The 23327-nt window shown below is 43.3% G+C and overlaps 1 protein-coding gene across 1 annotated transcript in view; it reads left to right on the top strand.

Annotated features, from left to right (window-relative positions):
• LOC101167217 (exostosin-1b) overlaps positions 1–23327 on the top strand; it is a 135054-nt gene that overhangs the window by 83136 nt on the left and 28591 nt on the right. Inside the window, exons 2-5 of the mRNA XM_023959609.1 lie at positions 6472–6565; positions 10021–10128; positions 12134–12253; positions 21927–22059. Coding sequence (XP_023815377.1) covers positions 6472–6565; positions 10021–10128; positions 12134–12253; positions 21927–22059 — 455 coding nt within the window. The remainder of the gene's footprint in view (positions 1–6471; positions 6566–10020; positions 10129–12133; positions 12254–21926; positions 22060–23327) is intronic.

Raw genomic sequence — 23327 nt, forward strand, 5'->3', positions numbered from 1 at the left:
TTCTGCCGGAGTGGATTACAGGGACTCCCAGGGCAAATTCTGACAGGTGTGGGCTATGTATTGGCATCAGACACAGACATATCTATGTACGCTTTCAAGGGTTACCTTCAACAAAAGCATGAAGGTGGCCTCCATCGAATCACACACATTAACCCAAACGGGTTGGTAGTATTACATTTTATGTTTCTGACAGGAGCTTAAGGGTCCATTGTGACCGTAGGTGGTGTGTATTCAGCTGGGGTGACGGTGAAAGAAAATAACAGGATGAAAAAAGAGAATTGGAAGCTCAGACAAATCAGTCAGCAACTTTGCCAAGAAAACTGTCTTGACAGGGCAGAAAAAGCTGTCACACTACGGGCCTGTTCACATTCAAGTCAATATGGACGTTCAGTTTGATGCCAGGAGCCAGAAAAGAGGACATCTGAACACTTGGTTCTCACTTTGCTGCACTTCTTCAAAACAGCAGATGGAGGATCTCAGAACTCTACAGACTGGAGTCATTTGTTTAGAAGATGGTCGTTCAGTAAAGCTACAGTCGCATGTACCCGTACAGGTTTTGGGGTTGTCCGGGACCATGGAGGGTTGTAGAGAGAAGCGCAGGTGTGTCTCACAGTTCCCGTGAGGCTCGTCCAACCATCTCAAAGAACGTCGTGAAAACAGAATGTACCGTTTTCGTTGCGTGTGGTAAGTGGATCAAGGACTCACCCTAACTCATTTGAAACCAGTCCGTGTAGGAAAATCCAGTCAGCCTCCGGCCGTCGTGGGCTGAACACAGAAATCATGTTTATTTGGCTGCCAGGACCTCCTGCTGGAGAGCTGATCTGTATTAGCATAAGGTGGCTAATGAATGCTAAGTGGGCTAATGAAGTAGCTGCTGATTGTACAGCAGGAGTTAAAACCGCTGAGGGACAAAATGGACATAAGCACATCTGGATGCTCTCCCACAGATGCGAGGGTGCTTCTGGGTAAAGCTGTGGACCAACCCACACAACAATTTGCCTCAATTCCCCTCTAATGTTTATGAGGAAGGGGGCTGCTTCCGTGTTAGTTCATGGCGTCTGTGTTGATGAGCATCCTTTCGTTTCGTTTTGCATATTTTTGCGGCGGGAACACGGAGCAGAAGGTAACGTTTTCGCTTCCAGAAAGCGCTCATGCGGCGTGTTAGATTCCAAGCCCTCTCGCTGCATTACAGCAGGAAAAAAAAAATCCTTCTGTTTCAGCGATCAGGCCACCAGACGCCCATTCTTTCACTGACTCACACACAAAACCCACTCGGAAAGACAAAGAAATTAGGGAGCAGAATGAAGAGGGAGTCATGAGAGAGGGCTGGGAGGATAATGTAAAAACGGCCTGAATAAGCAGCAAATTGGATCCTTTTCTCTCTGGTTCCTGAAAGACAATCAGACTGGACGAGGTTTTGTGTTTCCTCTTTTCTTCGAGGGGACGAAGCGTTTTGGTGTCTGCTGGACTCTTGTTGAACACAAAACCAGGAGCCAAGTGCTCTTTCTGGCACTTTGTTCTCAGGAGTTTTTATTCAAACAAAGGCAGATTAGACCATCAAAGCTTTATTTATAGAGCCGTTTTCTAGACAATAAAACACAAATGAAAGTGTATAAAGAGGCTTGTCATGGAGGCATCCAAACAAACATGACGCATGTTACCAAAACCGACCAATGAGATGGATCTTATCAGAGACATCCTTAGAGGACATTGGAGTCTGTGTGTTTATTGGTTTACAGAACAAAATAACCCTTAAAGGCTAAGAAAATGGCTACAATGATTCATGAATCTCAATGTGAGCCTCAAAGGTTGGAACTGCTGACTAATTTGTAAGGGTTAATGGCCGACGAAGTGTGCATTATCAGAAGTTAACGCACGCCGTGGAAGCCTGAACCATCCGATGCAAAGCCTCATCCCTGTGCATTATCACTTTTGAATCCACACCCAGCAGTCAATCAGATTTGAGTATTTACCCAGAATACTGCAGCATTTTAACCAAAATATCATCTTGGTTATTCTTTACATTTTTAAGTTGCTAACATTATAAGTGTGCAGAATTTAAACTTCCATAAATCCACCCCTCATTTCTGTTTATATTATATTTTAAAGGGCCTGCACTATGCTGTTCAAAGTAAACTATATATATATATATATATATATATATATATATATATATATATAGTTCCGTGTCATCAGTTGCCATGCGACCGCTGACAGCTGCTAACCTTTACCAAGTTAACCGCATCTATACCCTTCCACCACAGCAGTAAAGGAGGAAAAACACACGAACGTTGTCACTCCAAAGGTTTCAACACCTGATTGTTATTTTATTAAAAGCTGTAGCTTTTTTTTTTTTTTTTTTTTTTAGCTCAGTCCAATCCCACTTTCACACCGACTCCTCCGGTTGAGCAGAACACCCCTCCCGTGTAATTAAGTCCCTGCAAACAAAGGCACTTAATGACGCGTTGCCATGGCGACACTTTAGCATGATGCTCTTTGAGATGGAGCGTGTTTATTTTTATTTTTTCAACCCATTCACACCTGACATGTGCTCTTTTACTCCTTTGAGACTTGAGGTGGCGGCAGGTGTTCAGAAGTCCAGATGACAAATGGAGTTAAATCAAATCCAAAGACAAATGTTTGTTGTTCCGGTCGGGAAGAAATCAAAGGTTTTGATTGTTTGAGATGTCTATATATTCAGATTTAATTGATGTTTGATTCTTTTCTGGGTGAACTCCTGCGCGGCTGCCGTACACATGTGAATACAAAACAGCTGGTTGCACAAGCAGAGGTCAGCCCCTCTGTTTATTGGAGAAAATGTACTTTATTGTCTCTGCAGCATGTCCTGCACGCCCCCTCTCCTTTCCTTTTCTCCAAGAGTCATTAGCCTTAATGCCGTCATAGACATGCACCTCTGTTCTCTCTGCTCTGACGTGTCTGGAGAGTTCAGACTTCCCACAAACTCCTGCAAAGACGAAGCTGCAAAGGAGCAGGGCAGAAAAAAGTAAATGTATGTCAGAGGAAGGGGCAGAGGCAATGCGTGACCTCTGAACTCCACATTAAGGGTAAGTCGGGAGGCTTGAAGAAGGAAGAGGAAGACGGGCTGAAGGTTGTGACTCTTCTTCACCTCATTCCAGCGTCTGACCCACAATCTTCTTTCAACCCCGCGATCAAAACCTTTCATTTCTCAAACTTTGACGATACTAGAGCCTCTGGGTTCTTTTTTTTTAAAGCGTAGAAAAAGAATCGTCTTCCTAACGAACCGAAGGGGTGTCATCACAGGCGGTCGCGTCCCCATACATTATATACATGTCGGCAGCAGTAATATTTATTTTACTTTAACTTTTTGTTTAAAAAAAAAAAGCTTCAATTTCGTATAAATTGGAATTAAAATAGTTTGACAGACAACATTTAATTTATTTATTTTTATTGAAATATATAAATATACAATAGATTCAGTTATTGTCATTTTTTAATATATTAACTTATTAAATAGAAATATCTTAAAAATTATTTAGCTTTTTCACACAGCATGAAACTCAGCTGTTTTTTGTGTTATTATATCATTGTTGTGAAGCATATGTATTGCATACAAATATTTTTATTTTAAAGCAAAATTTAGGATTTCCTACACCTTAGATGAGTTTTAGGAAAAAATTGAAATCTCAGCTCAGGAGTGTGGCGTTTCTTAAGTAAAATAATTTAATTATATTTTAGGGAAAAACATGTAGCTAACTTTGACAATAGTAGAGCCCCCGAGTTCTTTTTTTAAAGCGTAGTAACAGAACCGTCTTCCTAAAGAACCAGTCTAATCCTCTTCGGATTCATTTAAAAAAACACAATCACTAAAACGGGTATTTTCTAAATAGAATAATAATAATCGTAAATCCACTGTTTGAACAACTTTATTAGCAGCATCCTCGTAACATCAGACAGACAGACAGTTGATGATTATTCTGCATTATTATTCTGGTCTGTTAGGAACAACTGTCACAATGAATCCATGTTGGGAGTAAAGACTCCTGGTTTTTGGCTGTTAAATGGAGCTTTCTTTTATTTTGGAGTTCTTTTTTTTGTGGGGGGGGGGGGGGGGGGGGGGGTTAACTTTGTTAGCTTGGGGGTTTCAATTTAGCGGTTGGCGCAGACACACGAGACCCAGCGATTGGACACGCGTCAAGAATTTGTCGGGATTTTGTGGGGATAATCCAGTAGTTTTTCAAAATAAAACTTCCTCCAGAAAACAGGTTATAAATAAATGGGTAGAAATGTAGGTCCAGTGGGAGTTGGGGACCACTCTTCTAGAAACAGTTTCAGTTTGCTATGAGTTGTGGGAGGGGCTTTCTGTATAGAGAGACCCCAAACCCCTCCCTGTTGCAGAGAGCTCTCTGTTTACACTCTCTCCCACTAGCTTACTGTCTCTCACACCTCCAACCTAATATCCCCGCTGCAACAAAAATGAGCTATCCACCCGTACGGCATGTGGCCCCGCCCAGCGGATCTTCTACCGTGCGGCCGTGCTGCAGCGGCAGGGCGGTCAACCCATGCTCGTAACATTGCAGGTTCGATTCCCGCCTTGCATGCCCATGTGTTGACGTGTCCTTGGGCAAGACACTGAACCCCACCTTGCCTCTGGTGGGAGGTTGGCGCCAGTGTTCGGCAGCGGAGCCGCCACCTGTGTGTGAATGTGTGTGTGTGACTGTGTGTGTGCACGGGTGAATGGGTCTGTGACTGTAAAGCGCTTTGGGCCTTGAAGAAGGTAGAAAAGCGCTACATAAATATACGCCGTTTATCATCTACCTCACAAATAGGACCTTTTTCAAACCAAATGTTTTCGTCTTCTCCTGATTCGCAGCAATTTGAATGAAGAAATACTCAGAAATGCAGTTTGAAGCTAAAATGTCTCCATCATCATCAGAAAATGCCACTAGAACCTGTTAGAAACACTAAAAAACAGCGTTTTCATCAGGTGAAGGTGTGCATCAGCATGATGGAGGAGGAGGAGGAAACATCTCCTGTCTGAGAACATCTGCACAAGATGAAGAGTTTAAGGGAGCAGGGATCATCCCAAACGTGTTAGAGTCTGTTTGCAGCCTCATCACCACTTTAGATTCATCAGCTGCTGGTCCATCCTGCATCCACTCATGCAGTGCCACGGACAGCTGGCGTGGCATTCGGGGCCAACGTGGCTCCTTCATCTCCATCCACAAGTGACGGGGCGTCGGTGCGAGGGCGTGCAGCTGCCGCAGAATCTGTGCCGTAACTGCGTTAGGTGCTGCGCAGACCGCCGTGCACGTGGGCGTGAGTGATGGAGGAGTGTTATCACAGGCGGTCGCGTCCCCATACATTATATACATGTCGGCAGCAGCGTCTGCAGCCACACGTCAACAGGAACTCGCCAGAAGCAGCATCAGCAGTCGCTGTCGCACTCCTGCACAGCTACAGTGCAGCGTCAGTGGAGTAGTGTGTGTGTGTGTGTGTGTGCACGTGCACGCTCGTGCACTTCTAACCTTCACCTTGTATGGATTACGTTTGGGAAAAAAAGATTTTCTGTCTGCGAGTCCTTTAATCTCCAAAGAGGGCAGCCATTACAGCTCATTATATGTTTGTACATTTAAAAAAGTAAAAGTAATGATAAAGTGCTTCAGATATGTAATATTTATTTTATTTTAACTTTTTGTTAAAAAACAGCTTCAATTTCAAATAACTGGGAATTAAAATAGTTTGACAGACAACATTTTATCTATTTATTTTTATTGAAGTATATAAATATGCAATAGATTCAGTTATTGTTATTTTTTAATATATTAACTTATTAAATAGAAATATCTTAAAAATCATTTAGCTTTTTCACACAGCATGGAACTCGGCTGTTTTTTTGTGTTATTATTTCACTGTTGTGAAGCATATGCATTGCATACAAATGTTTTTTATTTTTTATTTTGAAGCAAAATTTAGGATTTCCTACACCTTAGATGAGTTTTCAGGACAATTTTGAAATCTCAACTAATTTCGTTATATTTTAGAAAAAAACTGTAGCCTAAATTTTATTTTGCAATTTAAACTAAAAGATATAATTTACTGGATCAAACTGACCTGCAGGTCAAACATGAGGTTTTCATTTCCTGTTTTGCTTGAGATTAAGGTAAAAGTGACATCATCACATCTCCACCAATCACAGTGAAGCTCAGCTTACCTGTCAGGAGGAGGAGGGGCTCCTCTTTTCCTGTCTGCTGTGTGATGTCACTCCCAGATGCCGTTTTGGAGAAACATTAGACAGGCCTCCCTGTGAGAAATGTGGGAGGGGCGGGAGGTGGAGGCTCTGGGGGGGGGAAGAGAATGGATTCCCTGACCTCTCTGACCTCCTCATCATTCACGCTCTGATCAGTTAATTCAGTGTCAGCTGTAAGAAAATCTGCTTTTTTAAGCTTTGTTAGGAAAGGAAGTAAACTTTTTCTTTTGGTTTTTTTGCAGATACGACTACAAGGAGATGCTTCACAATTCCACTTTTTGCTTGGTGCCTCGTGGCCGGCGGCTCGGGTCCTTTCGCTTCCTGGAGGCCCTGCAGGTAAACGCCCTGAGGAGGCGCCGCGCGGGCGCTGGACGCACCGCCGCAGCATCATCCAGGAGTGATGCCGTAACCGAACCGCTTCTTCCTGCAGGCGTCTCTTTTAGTAACGCGACCTCCACATTTGAAGGAAAACCTGTTTATTACCAACTTCATTTTAGACTAATGAGCTCATTCATATTAAAAGGCTCGACTTTGCCAGAGAAAATGGGATCTTTTTTTATTCTTCCTCTAATCACCTTTCTTCCTTTCACATCATGTTAAATGATCGCCTGACTTTAGGAAAACAGCAGGCAATTAGAAATGTGGTTATTTGCAGATTTAAAGAGACATAAATGCAATTTCCCTTTTCATGATTTGTCATGTCAGCTTTCTAACCAGCTGTTAATTATCTTTAGAAGACTAATGCATATTATATTCGTTGCCAAGAAAGTCTATAATGAATAAAAAAAAGAGCATGAAAACAGACATTTTCAGTCTTGACTTTTAAAAAAATGATCTGACCAATCAGAGGGCAGCTTTTCAGGGCCTTACAGAGACAGAAGCCGTTTTTAATTTTAATTGTAAGGGTTCTGTTGGAATAAATCCCTTTAAAAGACAAAGATGCTTCTAACTAACAGCTTATATATGGACTGTGCTAAAAAAGCTGGACATTTCTTTGCAGAAATGTAGCTTTATTTTTAAGTTTACAGTTTCTGTGGGATCAAATCAGGATCAGCTTCAAGTAAAGGAAAAATATAATAAGACATTTTCAAAGAAAGGAAACATTTTAACTCGTGTAATACATTAAAAGTTTGAAAAATGATATTAATTTGAACAATTTTGAAACATAGATGTTGACAAATAAAAAAAAAAGTAAATTTGACACTAAATAATTGTATAAATATTGTATTTATTTATTTATTACTTTATTTATAATTTAAACAAAAAAATGTAATATTTGAATAAATAATAAATTTAAAAAAGTTTAGTTTTAGTTCTTTGCCAGTTTATTTCTTTTCTCTTTAGTTTTCAATCCTCAATTTACCGTTTCAATTACGACTTTTCGTTTTGGGAGTTCATCCTAATTTTACATTGGGGGCGGGGCTTTCAGCCCATTGGCTACCGGGGACATGATTGACATCTGTATACAGACATAACCTCGATCACCTGATGTCAATCATGTCTCGGTAGCCACCTGCTGCCGCGTGGCGTTGGGGGTTCTGGCTGCTGCGGCTGCTGCGGCGGGGGTCTTGGTGTGGGGATGGCCGGACACTCCCCCTCCTTTTTAAATTCCATCATCCATTTTAGAGGAACATAAACACTCACCTGAGCACAGGTGTTAGCTCACCTTTGCACAAATAGTTTGCGTGATTGAAGGAAACGTTTCACACTAGTTGGTTTGAATGCATGAGTATACGTGTGTGAACACTATCTGTATTGTGTACATGTTGACATGTGGACATTTTTTGAGCCAACAGGTGTGTTTATAACATTTGAGTGTGTGTGTGGACAGGCCCCGCCCTTGTATTACATCTGAACCTCACTGTAATGAGTATAACCATCCAGAAACTTGTTGTTTTATGCTGCTTCATGGTTTTATTCCCACCCCCCTTCTATAATCACCCTCCTATACCCCCCTCTCTAACATCCCTCTCTCTTCTTCCCTCCTTTCCTTTTCCGTCCGGTCCAACAGAAAAGATTTTGATTAAAATGAATAAAGTTTGGCCTCGATTACAAAAGGACTTTATTCAGACATACCTCTGGTTTGTCAGAAAAAAAAAAAATCATGTCTCGATAGCCCCGCCCCCACCCAAAATTTTTAACATTTCTTTAACGTTTACAATATGCACTATCAAGTTTAAAACCGTCTTCAAATGTTCACTTTAAAAAAAAAAAAATTTACAATCTGGCTCTTCATTCGCTTTCATATGTTTGCCCCCCCCCCCCCCCCCCCCAAATAAAAGGTTTTGATGGTAAAGGAAACGAACCCTAAAACGTGATTGTACCACGCGATCCAAACAGCGTTTAGCCGTGTGTTACGTCACATGCTTTTCCTCTTAAATAAGTCCAAATGTGTGCTTTTGCTCCTAAATCCTCCTCTTCATCAAACGTCCTGGGATGTCTGCGGGAGACGGATCCAAAGTGCCGCCAGGCCGCCCGCTGGAGCGCACTTCCTGTGACTCTGAAGGCCCGCTGTCGTGCAGAAGGAGCTCGGGATCGGCGGTTCCTTCAGCAGGAAAACGCCAATCCCGCTAGGGGAAAGAAAGGAAAGAAAAGCTCAGCCTTGGTGGCGGCATATGTCTCAAATATAAAGCATTGTCTCTTCATCAGTGCTGCATATGCGGGACATATGTGACGCTCAGGTGCCAAAGGCTACAATCAACCCGGATTTTGCCCTTTTTCTGGGCTTGTTGAGTGTAAAGTGGCTTGTTTTTCTGGAACAGCACGTCTGCCCGTCCATCTGTGGGCAGGAATCCCGTTTTCCCTGCTTACATAATGAACTTCCCACATAAGGAACTTAACATTTGGATGATTCTAGTATTTCTATTTTGAATTAACTAAAAATCCAAAATGAAAGAAACGAGGATCTTTAGAACCAGTTTTATGTGGGTTTTTTTCGTCGTCATCGTTTTTTATACTTTAGTTTGTTTTTGTGTTTAAACGGGTCAAAAAATGCGGCCGTGGTTGAGTGTGATGCATGTGCTGAGGTGACCTTATCTGAGCATCAGGAGCCGCTCGTGCACAGCTCGTGCACAGCTCGTGCACGAGCGGCACGCCGTAGCTGGGAGGAGAGCTTTCCCTCTGTTCCCGGCGCGGATTTTCACACCAACCCTGGACTTTGCACAACACAGTGGAAGATGAAGGCAAAGATGCTGCAGGCTTTGGAGCTTTGCATGAGAAAGCCTTTTTGGTTCGACTTTTTGTACAAGTGCGTGTGTGTGTGGTTTGTGAGTGTGTGCGCAGCTCAGCCCGAGGGCCAGTTCTGGTTTAGCTGACACCTTTATGACCTGGGAGTGACAGCACCGTCATTACATCAAACCCCAACCATAAAAGCACACACCAACACACACAAACACACACACACCAGCTGCTCCTTCTACACCTCCTCCTCCTATCCCTCCGTTCTCCTGCCAATCATTTGCCAAAGGTCACATTCAGCCTCGCCATCTACCCTCATTCCATCGGTTTTGTGCCTTGGCGTCCACTTCCTTCAGCTGTCGGACCTGCACGCTCACTTCCTGTCAGTAATTAACCAAGCTGATGTTCCAAACAGACGATGCACAAACTGAAACACTTACAAAAGAAAAGATGCTTTTATCCCCCCCCCCCCCCCCCCCCCTGGTTCCACTGTATTGAACATTCTGACGCACAGGAATGTCGTTTTCAGTAGAAGAAGGCGGCGTGTAGGATGACACGTGAAGCGGTTGCAGCACTTCCGGGTGACAGTCGTTGTGCGTTTGTTTGCGTCTCAGGCGGCGTGCGTACCGGTGGTGCTGAGTAACGGCTGGGAGCTGCCGTTCTCCGAGATCATCGACTGGAACAGAGCCACGGTCATCGGCGACGAGAGGCTCCTGCTGCAGGTAACGGCCGCCAATCACACCTGCTGACGATGCAACTTTAAGCAATTCATTTCTACAAGTCCCTTTTTTTTCATGAAGGACAGCTCATAGATGATGTTGATTTAGCTAGAATTATACGAAGGGGGAAAGCTGTTATTGTTGGATAAATGAATGTCCATGGGACAGAATTGGTCAGTTTTACGTTCTATAATCGAGGGGTGTCCTGTCTGTGCAATGGAAGGTCTCCTCCAGAAAGACATGCCAATGGAATGTACCATTGTGGTGCGTGTGGCAGGTGTATCATGAAGTATTTGTGGGGATAATGGAAGCACTTATGACATACGGGTTCGCGGAGCGATCTTTCATGAGGCCACCTGCCCCGTATAGATTTGCCCACTTTTCACCCACATACAGCCCATATCCCCCCGCATAGGCCGTCAAAGACTATCGTCTTCTGTCCTAGGCGGCCCTTTCTCAGCCCACAGGCCCCTTCTCCACTCGTACCTTGGACTTCCTCGTTTTCTCTTCCAGTTCTGATGGGTGGAGCTGGATGTCGGCTCATCCAACCCCGTCTCCACCTTCTGATCTCCTCTTCCACTGGCGCCATGTTTGTTCTTTGCCAGAGTTTCTTGTTGCTGCTGGTTTTGGCCAGTAACCCTTGTGCTATCCTAGATACTTTAGCATTGGGAGTTGGGTCATCTAGACCCACTAGACAGTGAACCTTTATTCTTCAATGATTTGTGATCTTCACTGGTGTCCATGAATTACATGGCATCTTTCCACCTTTATCCACCTTTGTCATGGTAGGGAGAACACGTCAATGGAAGGGTGGGGTCATCTAAGATAGCACAAGGGTTAAGATGTCGGGGATTCTTCTCAGCCAGGAATCCATCTGTGATTTTTTGATGGTGTGTTTTTTTTGTCGTCCTCCATGTTTCACCTTCGTCCAGCAGGACAGACTTGGTGTTTGAGTTGAGCAGATGAAATCTGTCTGCGCGTTGGGATGAGGTGGGCTCTCCAGAGGTTCCTGAGGTTTCGTGAATGGTGGCCTCGCTTTTTCAAGTGCAGCTTTTTCCCTCCATGTCCCTTCCTCCCTGTTCGTTCACGTCGATGCCTCCATGCCTGAAGGTCTCCACCTCTTCCAGATTGTTGTGGTCAAGCTTTGACCGTCTGGTAGAGGTGATCTTCAGGATCTGGGTTTTCTGGGATGGATCTTCAGAAGAAGACGACCGTTGTCCTGCATCGGATGTCAGCTGTGTGAGAGATGCTGGTTCACAGTTGAAGGGGTTATACAAAGTAAAACTTGTAGTTCTTTAAGACTCACAGAAAAGACCGTTTCCGTCTCTGAAGACTGCGGCTGCATCATTTACAGTTTCTCCTTTGAAGCCTCTTTTCTTTGGGAATTTAAAGTGCATTCCCTTTTTGCCTTGAATTTATTTAATTCATTAAATTTAATCCATTTTTGCATTCTTTGTAAACGCTGCCAAGCTCTTTTTCTTTAACTCTGTAAACCACAATCCTCTAAATTCACAACGTTTGGCCGTCGGGCTGAGAAATCAAGACGGGCTGCTGCTGATTAGACCTGAAGGAGGTCAGACTGACGTTTCGGTAAACACTTTTCGTCTCCACGCAAATGGAAGCAGGTTTAGTGCTTTTTAGAAACTCCTGCCTAAAGAGTTTGAAATCTTCTCCAAAAAACGCCAAACTCCTTCAGAAAGAACAGAAAGAGGTTCTTTTTTTTAGTTTGATGCTGTACGTTAAAGCGCTGCCGAATGTTATCTGAGAGCTGATCTTTGCTTGTTGCTGCTTTTCCGACTCTGCTGAACCCGTTGGAGGTTCAGGTGGCAGTGGAGAACCACTGAGCTGCAGTCTGAAGGCCAGTTTGATCATTGAAGGAGCGCAAATGAAACAGAGAGGAGATAACTTAGGTTCTGAAATGTTTTTAAAGCTAAAGAACCAAAATGAAGGCATTTTAGAGCCACTTGCACGCCTGAGCTGACTGAAGCTTGTCCTCTGTGGCGTGCAGATCCCAACCACGGTGCGCTCCATCCACCCGGATAAGATCCTGTCCCTCCGACAGCAGACTCAGTTCCTCTGGGAGGCGTACTTCTCCTCCGTGGAGAAGATCGTCCTGACCACACTGGAGGTGAGGACACACACACACACACACACATGCACCACACTCTGTCAACTACAGTCCATGAAGCAGTCTGCGTCCGGATTCCCAGTTTTATGAATTTGAAGCACTTCAGTGATAGAAACGAAACAGTTTGCACATCAAATGTTCTTCAGATGGAGCGTGGGGATTGTTGCTTGTTAACTTGAAGGACTAAAACTAGTGACCTTCCAGTCTTATTCTGCCTAAATCCCATTATTATGAGGATGTGTGAGCCGCGGGGGCTTGATGGATGGCTGTAAAAACGATTTGTAGTTTCACCCTTTTATGGAGAACAGAAGCCTTGAGAGCTGGAGAGCTTTTTCTGTGGACCCTAATAGTGATGTATGGGGTTTAGGAGACTTTTCACTAAACCCTAATAACGTCCAGGTCTCTAAGGTCTACAGGAAGTTGACAAAAAGCCCCCTGTAGAGTTCAATTGACTACTTATTACGGCCAAATAGGTCCGCGGGCTGGCACGCCGCGCATAGAAACCCGTTTATTTGAAATGCCATCCGAGCTCTTCTAATGACAAACGTCTTTATGGCTTTTCCAAGAGGCCCCAACGGACAGCGAGGAAGGAGATCAGTGCACCTTGAAAGTGAGCATCTGCGTGGATGGTGACCCGCGCGCACCCAGACAGATGATACACCAAATGAACTTCTAGGAGTTTCCCCCATTTGGTTGGAACAGTTAGACTCGAGGTGTGCAGAGGCGGAAATCACCTGAACTGGGAGGGTGAAGAGAAACTAAGGTCAGCTGTCCCCCAGTAGACTTCAGGGTTGAAGCCCTGTAAATAAAAAAATAAACTGAAGCCAGGTGCAGTTCATCAAGTCACCAAGAGGGGGCCTGTTACGATTACTGTGGACTGATGGGGGATTTGGCCACAGGACCCACTGTTTGTTTGGAGGGCTGGTCGTTACGTCACCAAACTGGACTTTAAACGCATATTTCTACTACCGGTAACTGGTTATTTGTGGAACGTCTCCCCCCGGGATAAACGAGGGAACGCTTTGTAAAAAGATTCAGGGCGTTGTGTTTGGATTCTCTTGTAACCATCAAGTGGCAAACCCTTGACTGTATCTAAGAACTGGACTCCTCCCCCGTGGCGTTCCCATCAGGAAGTGGCTCCAAGAGACCTCTATAGAGAAATAAACAGCTATTGGTCAGAATAAACATTCAGGCTCTGATTCCTTTTTTTTTTTTCATATTCTTGATAATCCTAATTTTTTTCATTTGCCTTTTTGAAGTTATTCAAATTATAAATGACCAATCAGATACCTCAAAAAAGTAGGTGGGACCTGCTGACCCTCAGGTCTAACATTCCAAACATTTTGTGTAGTTCACTTTCAAGTGGAAGGGGTGTGGCCTTCCAACAAGCTCACTCCTGGGTGGTGAGAATGGTTGCCATAGCAACAATGACTCAGACCGCCTCTGACTAAGTCTGGCTCCAACAATTTGAGAGAAAAAATGGTGATTGAATTGACTCCATTCCAATGGAAGTAAACTCTTCATATACAGTACAGTCAATGTGGCAAACACAAACCACTTGATCATGTGACCACAACTGTTGTCCATCTTTATTTGTAATCTCTGTTGAGGAAAAAGTGTAACAGAGGAAAGATATCCTAGAGGTGATCCTTCCTACTTCATGTTTAGTTTTAGCCAAAGCAGATTTCTTCTTTCTAGGTTTCCGACCACACAATTAGTTTTTCTTCCTGTCACTGCAGCAGCGGTGGTGGTGGCGGCGGCGGCGGCAGCGTGAAGGGCCCCCTTAATGCTACAGTCCCGCTAGCCCCTAAATCTTACATCTAAATGTGATGCTCTCAGCCACACTTCACAGGTTATCTGTGGCGGCCCCATGCTGCACCTCTGGTGGGTTTGTTATCTCCACTTAGATTGGCACTGCCGCCCCCCCCCCCCCCCGCCCCCCCCATTCACGCACGCAGACAGAGGCGCATCTCCACATGTCAGGACGCGTCTGCGCAGACCTGTGTGGCACCGTCTGGTCATAACGCCACCGACGTTTGGAAGTGCAAGGTGGCAGGACGACAGCCTGTAGCTGAGTAGGAGCGCTCAGATTGAGAGCGGCGACCGCTAAGTGCTTAATCCTGACTGACTGTTGTGTGAAACGCCGAGGAGAGATGCGGGGAGGGGGGGGGGGGAGGGTGGATGAACGGAGGACACATATGGAAATGCGGCTGCTGTGGCAGCTGCTCAGGTACCGGACAATGCTGCTATTTCTGACTATATGGAACCAGCTTCTATGGACGTTTTTAACCGGATTTAGAGGGGTCAGGATGAGGTCACACCAGGATCAGCCTTGAGTGAACCAGATTGTAAATTTGAAATCGGTTCTAAACTCCAAAGTAAACATTGTAAGCGTAAAGCAAAATGGAAAATCTGGGGGGGAAAATTTAATTTGAAACCTGAATTATGAAAAGAAACTATAACTATAAAAATGTTAAATTACTAAAAAGGTTTATTACCAACGGCTGTCGTTTTATATTTTCAAAGTTTATATTTATGTTTTTGCTTTCAGTCCTCATGGTAAAACGTTAGTAGTTAGTAGTCTGAATTAGTAGCTGATCCAAATTTTACGTGGGGCGGAGCTTTGAGCCCATTGGCTACCTGTGATATGATTGACATCAGGTGACAGAGGCAGAAATGATGTCACCATAACCTCAGTAACCAGATGTCAGTCATGTCTCCGTTTGCCAGTGGGCTCAAAGCCCCGCCCCTACATAAAATGATAATAAATGTTGAAAAATTAATTCATTTTCAAAAATGTAACATGAAGACTAAAAGCAAAAAATGGGAGAGACTAAAAAACAAGAGTCATAAATATCCCAGCTGTTACAGATAAACATTATTTTAAATTTTGGTAACAGTTTTAGGCTTGTACTTTTTTTAATCAGGTGTCAAAGTTAAGATTTTTTTGTTTCAAATTTCCAATTTTTCTTAAAGTTTACAATGTGTGCTTTTAGTTTCAAACAGCTCTCAAATTTCTTTTTTATTTTGTTTAAAGTCTGATTTTTTTCTTTTTTTAATTCACTTTAAGTTGACCCAGATTTGCCCTCATATCTTTTCCCTCCAAAAATCATTTATGAGTAAAATGGGGCGGGGCTTTGAGCCTATTGGCTACCAGGGACATGATTGACAGCCCACAAAAAATTTGTATAGCTACAAAAAACAAAAGGTCTGAAGTAAAACTGTAAATTTAGGACCTTATGTGAGCAAAAGCAGAAAGTAAATTTACCTTTTTTTTTGCATTTGGTAATAGTTTCAGCTTCTTCCTTTTTTAATCAAGTTTTGAATATTTCTTCAAATTCAAAATCTGATTTGTTCACATTTACAATATATTTATTTCAATTTTTCAGTATTTCCTTTAGATTTACTTTAGAGTTTAAAGCTTTTTTAATTTTGTTATTTACAGTTTAAATTTTTAAATTTACAATCTGTTTTTTATTAAACTTGATCCCGATTTTTAAGTTTAAAAGGTAGTCATTTGAGAGAGAAAATCTGATGGTTGGTTTAAACTCCATGAACTTGTGATCGTTGGTTTAGAGCAAAGAGGAGTTAAAAAAAACAAAAAACGAGTCTTTCAGTTCTCCACTGAACTACCAGTGTTGGACTTTTACCTGTCAGGATGTGGGGACATTTCGACCAATCACAAGGTCAATATCAGATCCCTGCTGCTGGTACGCCTATTAAAGCGGCCTATTAAAGCTGAGTGGCGAGCGCGCTCTCACGGACGCAGGATTTATCTATCATGCTCTAATTGGTTGATTGTTGCTGTTCTGAGGGGAGATTGAGTCGTCCATCATGTCCGACTGAGGGCCGCCGACGGGGGAGGAGCTGCAGCCAAGCGAGCAAAATTTCTCCTCATAAGGTGTGAAGGGCTGGAGGGTTTGGAGGTGGCAGACGCTGTTTTTATAGAGAAGTCAACAGACTGGGAGTTAATCTGTTTTTCCGTGCCAAGCGGTCGGCGTGGGCGCCCGGGGGACGGGGCCTCACAAAAGTAAAAGAAACTCGCCGCTTGTTTTGTTTTTTTTAACTCTTTTTTTTATTTTGCTTAGACTGTATTACAGCGGCGAACGCCCCCCAGCTGTGCGGTTAACCTCTTCCGTCGTGGACAGATGAGGGCCTCGCCCGGCCCGCCTCCCTCTGTCCTATATATCAGTCCTTTGAGTTTCCCAGCCAGCAGTGAGCCACCCCCTCCCGATTCAATAGTGGTCATAAAACACCGCTGCAAACCTGTGTCTGTTTTACTGAAGCAATTTAGCAAGGCTCAAGGGCACAGCAGCAATATCCCTCTCCTCTGCCTGTTCAGCACAAGGCGAGCGCGGGCGGCGGCGGTGGCGGGGGAAAATAGCGGCCCTCCTCACCTCTGACCGTTTGACTGACTGCTCTATTTGGGCCCAGAAAGCATCGGGGCATCGCTGACGGACCGGTGCAGATACGCCGGATGACTTTGACCCGTCTGGGGGGAAATATTACCCAGTAAAGCTGATTTCTTTCAGCTTTTCTTGGTGCTACAGGGATTCAAACTCACGTCGGTCAATATTGAACGCAGCGGAACCTCAAACACGAGCTTTTGGGTTTGTTTGTTTTTTGAACAACGCTCCTGAAGCAAACAGGGGTGATCAGAGTCAGACACATTAGCCGTGTTGATATTCATTTACATTTATGACTATCAGCTCTCTGCCGTTTTAGTGTGAAAACCCATTTCTCAGTGTGAAATGTTTTATTGGAGCGATTACAAGGCTCATTGATCATATCCTCATTATTTCATCCGGCGTAATCGGAGAGGCTAACGATTCTCCCTTTCGGCACACAAACCGTTCAGACGTTTACGAGTCCAACGTATTCAAAGAGGGGTAAATACGGCCTGATGGAGGGGGGGCTCGCAGAACACGACTTTTCCTTATCTTTCAACCTCTGATTTTCTGCTATTTGCTTAGTTTTTTTGTTTTCTTGTAAACACTTTTCTTACAGCATTTTGTTTTTCTTACAGCATCAACATGTTTACACTCTTTCCGGCCCCCTTAAGCTAAGGTCTCGCTTATGCTGGTTACAGATATAACACTCGCATGGAAGAATATTAATAATAGTAATGGTCATTAAAGTGACGTCGGATGGCCCCGCAAGTACTCCCCTCCCCCAACCACACCGCCCCCCTTTTGACCTGCCCTTACCGTGGTCCTTCCCGTTTTGCCCCTCCCAACCTGGTGAGAGCTGCTATCGAATTACATAAATGCCAAAAATTGAAAGGGCGTAAAGACAACTAAGCGGGTGTATTTAGAAACTGATTGAGTGAACCTTAAAACTGTGATGGCGCAATTCTAACCAAGCGACCCCGTATTTTACAACTGAACGGCTGAAATCCTAACAGAGCAGGGATCCTGCTCGGTCAATTCTCCTTTGCGCCCTCACCTGGATTTACGCTCAGTGTTAAGGGGGCGTTTTTGTCACTTGGGGGCGGTATTCAGGGGTGTGTTTGTCACTTAGGGGCAGGAACCTTTCTGGTTGATCTGATTGGCTGAAATTTGCATGCCAAGCAGCGGGGCGGGACTTTAATTTTGGGGCTTTAATAGAAATCGAACGGCGGGTGTAAAGTCTATGATTGCCTCTAACAGGTGAGAGGGGGGGACAAACAAGTTTGACAAAAAGAGCCGACATTTCTAACTGTGATATTTAATGAGCCACAACACACACTGACCTGCCAGACAAACACACAATTAAAGCCATGTTATGTGCCATAACCCCCTCCTCTCATTACAACAGCGCCGTTTCAGTTTTGAGTGTTTTTCTGTAACGTGCATGCTGGTGTGTGTTTAAAAAAGGAAGCGAGCGCAAAACTGAGTTGGTTGTGATTTATTTTTTCAGTCATCAATCAGCATTTCTAATCCATCAAAGTCCTCATCTTCTGCATCTGGAACAGCTGGGCTACATCTCTATCAGACACGCCGGCTTCCCTTTCCTCATCATCAGAGTCCGTCTCTTTGCTATGCGGCTCCAAAGAACAGTGACAGCAGACGCCTCAGGCCAAGTTTAAGTCCTGCAGTCCCAAAGTGTGGCGTAACTCGCCCGTTGCTGCGTCCCGGTAAGGGGGGAGGAGGACAGCTTTTCATGGTCATCTGCTGGAAGTGGAAGTAGCAGCGCTGAGCCTCGAGTCGATCTTCCAACACAGGTCTTTCCTTTTTCGCAGAAACTCAGCTGCTGCTGCGTCTTCTTGTCTTATCGGAGTTGGTTTTCCAGCGTCCTCACTTGTGAACCATGGATTCATTATTTTAAATTCTCTGGCAGCTGAGGTTCGATAAGTTAGAAAGATCTCAACAGATTCAGAGTTCCTGCTTCAATAACTCTTCTGATCAACGTTGTAATGTGTCAGCAAGTATCTCAATCCTTTTGTATTAACACAGAGAGTGAACCACAAATGCAGTTCTAAAGAAAAAAGATCGTTTTTTGCCTTTTAATCAGAATTGTTCGCTTTAAGCTGTGAATGCAGACATGCAGCAGCCGGCTGCCAAGGGACCGTCAACAAAGTGCAACCTCTGTGAACTGTGAAACACCACTGTGTAAAAATCAATAATCTTACAAAAAAATCATAAAATTATCATAAAGCATATTATTGTTACAATACACATTTTGTAGGGAAGTCCATCTTTATTTTATCTTGTTGCATATACTTTTTCAAATTTTAATAGATATGAATCATGACTAAAGTTATCAGTAACTTGACATGACCTTATTGTCATACTAAAATAAAGAATGTCAATAGTTCACTTTGTTTATTTATAGGAATTTTTCATAATTACAAATGGATCAGATTTGGTCAAAAATCCTGAATAGCTCTGAAGATGCCAGAATTTTTTTTTTTTTTGCATAATCTTTATTTTAGTAGGAAAATATAATATAATAAAATAAAATAAGGTCATGATTAGTCAGTACAGGAAGTTTTGTGTCAGTAACTAAAGCATCTTCAAAGCCATTGAGCATTTTTGACTAAATCTGATCAATATTTAAATATGAAAAATTCCTAACAATAAACAACGTGAATTTTGACATAATCTTTGTTGCAGTAGGACAAAAAGGTCATGATTAGTCAGTACAGGAGGTTTGGTGACAGAAGCTTTAGTATCTTCAGAGCTATAGTGCATTTATGTTATGATTCATATCTCTATTAAATTTTAAAAACTATATGAAATAAAATAGAGGTTGACTTTCTAACAAAATTTAGTATAATAAATAATGATGTAGCATGACTATGCTGACGAGCCTTCATTACCAGTTCATATAAATATAGACATTTATTCGCTTTTTAAAAGTTCACTGATTTTTACAGAATGGTGTTTCACAGAGGTTGCACTTTTTTGACGGTCCCTTGGCAGAGGCTCGCTGCTCTGTTTGCATTCACAGCTTGAAACGAACAATTCTGATTAAAAGGCAATAAAAACGAACTTTTTTCTTTAAAAATGATTTTGTAATTCACTCTCTGTGTTAGTACAAAATGATTATTAATAATTGAAGCAGGAAGTCCGAATCTGTGAAGATCTAATTTAACCGAACTGCAGCTGCTCCATTCCCGTGTTCCTCCGCGCAGTTTAAACTATGCCTCATAATCGTGTCTCTTTGCATTTCCAGGGTTTCCAAACGAAGTTGTTCTGCATCATTCACATATCTGCTCCTTTGTACTATGGGGGGGGGGGTCTTCTTTCACGTCCTCACCTCTCTCCGTACCGTCATCATGCTGTTCTATCCTAGATCCTCTTTACCGAAGTAACGCAATAACACATTAGGGCCGCTCTGTACATTTTGGAGAAAATGTAAGACCTTAAGGTTGTGAAAGTACTGAATATAGAAAATATGATAAAAGGCAGAGAGCTGCACGCAGCTCAAGAGCCGCCTGTCAACCCCCCCGCACTGAAAAATGAAGGTCCCGCCCCTCTGCCTCGCCGATAAGCCATGCAAATTTCAGCCAATCAGATCAACCAGAAAGGTTCCTGCCCCAAAAGTGACAAAAACGCCCCCTTAACACTGAGCGTAAATCCACATGAGCGCGCAAAAAGGAACTGACCGCGCAAGATCACTTCTCAGTTAGAATTCCGCCTGCGCGGTTTTAAGGTTCACTCACTCAGTTCCTAAATACGCCTGCTTAGTTGTCTTTACGCCCTTTCACTTATTGGCAGAAACGTAATTCCATAGCTGCACATGACAAATTTATGGCGGGAAAAAAAACACACTTTTTTCAAAATGCCAGATTATTTGTAGGTTTTATCTCCATAGCAACCATTTCATTTTTTGGTCACCTGAGGGCGACGAACAGGTCGATGTCATTTTCAAAAGAGTCGGTCAAAGTACATTTTTGGATTTCCTTGGCAACAGAGTTTTTTTTTTTTCTATTAACCACGCCCACATTTCTAATATCTTTATATTGTGTGTAATATCGTTTTGTTCAGCTTGAGCCAAGGAGTCATGAATTCAATTTTTGCCAAAATCGTGCGAGCTACAGGTGAGGACCACTTTTGCTAGCTTGCCATACTGAGGTCAAAGGTCAACAAACCTTTGGTTGTGGTTGTAGACTTAACCTTTCTTCAAAGGTTTTTCTGATTTTGTGAGAAAATGTGAAAATGGTTGAATTTCACTATGTCCAACGTCCATTTTTTTAATTTAGGTGAGTTATTGATTAGATTGTAATTTTGGGAGTACGGTAGTTTTTGAGTATGGCGGGGGCAACATTTTCACTCAAAGGTGCATAAGAAAGAAGAATTGTGATAATGATTTTAACTGCTGCGGGAAAACAATGAATAATTCTATTTATAAAAAAAGGAGTAGTACATTTGTCTTTTTTTTTCTTTCCTTCCCTTCTTTAATGTGACAATTTAAGTATTTGCTGGTAGCGTTTGAAGTAAGTAATAGATTACATTATTTACAAATTACTTATGATAATTTTATGTTTTACAATATCAAAAGACATTAGTTGTGTCCAAATTCTTTCACTTCTTAATATTTAGTTTATTTTATCAGTGTTCATCTCTAAAATCCAGTGCCCTGCAAATTTCCCAGAAGTCTCTGCGAAAAACCTTTTGTTGCTCATTAGAGTGGCGAATATAGACCACAATGCATTGAACAATTTTTCATGTAAAAAAATGTTTTTTACAAACCATCCAAGTTTTCATCTTCAGAACACGGTGGATTCATAAATAGTCTTTGTAAAAGGTTTTTGCTTCTGGTAATTGATGATGTCATTTTTGATGTTTAATAAATGGTCCAAACTTTGCTTTTAAATCCAGAGCACTGGATACATAGTCCAAATCATGTTATAGTTAGTGAGGGAGTGGAGAGGGAATTCATAAATAGTAATTATGTCGACGAGCCAAGACATCAGGGATGCTTCTTCCAGAGTTGCTTGACTGGCATCTTTACCAAGAGATTGGGAACTCCTAACATTCCTGTGTGAGCACAAGGCTTAATTTGGAATGTTTTTTAAATTAAGAACTTTTCAAGATTTGGGCCAGACCAAAACAGAGGTTACAGGGAGGTGAAGTCTAGATCTGCCGTGGACCACCTTAAACTGTATTACAATTAGGAACGTTGAGGTCTTGTTTTGTGGATTAAGGACGCTCACGAGCTTCCGGTCTTTTTCTCTCTCTGCGTGCAGATCATCCAGGACCGTGTTCTGGAGCACGGATCCAGGAGCAGCCTGATGTGGAACAGTCACCCCGGCGGGCTGTTTGCTTTGCCCCAGTACTCTGCATACCAGGGAGACTTCCCCTTCTACTACGCCACTCTGGGTGAGGGACACACAGGAAATGACCTGCAAAGGTCCGTTCAAGAAATTCAGGGGTTGCTTCGTTGTCAAGTCCGGTTTGGATCTTGTCCGGTCCAGAAGGTCCAGCCGTGATCTCCTGGCCTCCTGGAACAGCTTTGTCTGGCAGGAAGTGGAGCGGGCAAATGGCTCCGTGACAGATGTTTGTGTTAGCGCCGCCGCCACCCCACCCGGTCCATCATTGCCTTTTTTTTTGAGTCAGCAGCGCCGCTGCTGTCGACTCTGCAGAGAGGCCAATTCGTCCCGCCACGGTTCAGCGGCGCCGAGTTTTCCCTCGCCACATATCTGCAACCAGGGAGCTGCACCCCCCTACCCCGCCCCCACCCCGTCACTCCATCATCGTCCACGGCTGACAGCACGCCGCAAACAGGCTCAGCTGACGGCGTGCAGCTCATAATAACACAGACAAACGTGGACTCAAGTGTCTGTTTGTCAATTAAACAGATGGACTTCAGAAGATGAGGCGACATTTTCTTTTCTTCTTGAAAGCTAACGACAAGACGAGCTCCTCGCCGTCGTCCACATTAACGGGAAGCTGGAGCGGCTCGGCTTTAATTTGTTCGAGCAAGATGGAGTTTTAATTAAAAAGCTGGGAAAGATGCTTGTAAATAACAGCACGCGCCCTCGACAACAATAAAAAATGTCATGGATACACGTGGAGTGGCTACTCTGTCAGCACAGCTGTAAAACGGGGAGGCACTTGTGCAAAGATAATGGCGCTCGGCGCTATTACACACCATCACAACAGAGTGATTAGTCAGTGTTGAAGCTGAAGCTGCGTCCAACTGCATCAAATGGGATCGTTTGAATCCAGATACACAAAAAGAGAAGGAGGAGCTGATATCTGCAGTGACGTCTGATAGAAAGAGGAAATTAGACGGTGTGGTTTATGTGGACATCCTGCTCCCTGTGCGCTCAGCATTAACCACAATGCTACGTTCCATTTTCCTGATGTCCCTTACAGGGTCTATATCAGCGGTCCCCAACCTTTATTGCATCATGGACCGGTTTGATGTCTGGCAAAATTCTCACGTACCGGTATGTTATATGTGGCGGACACACGCTGCAGCAACGCTGCAATAAAGGCAGAGACGCGTAATAAGACGTACTCTGCACTTTTATTTTGACACGCTAAACATTGTACAGGTGTCAGCATCCTCTCCCCTTCCCACACTCATGGTGCTAAAAAGAAGTAAACACAACAGGAAGAAATAACTAAGGGTGAAACAACAT

Source organism: Oryzias latipes, chromosome 11 (assembly GCF_002234675.1).
Source record: "Oryzias latipes chromosome 11, ASM223467v1".
NCBI lineage: Eukaryota > Metazoa > Chordata > Actinopteri > Beloniformes > Adrianichthyidae > Oryzias > Oryzias latipes.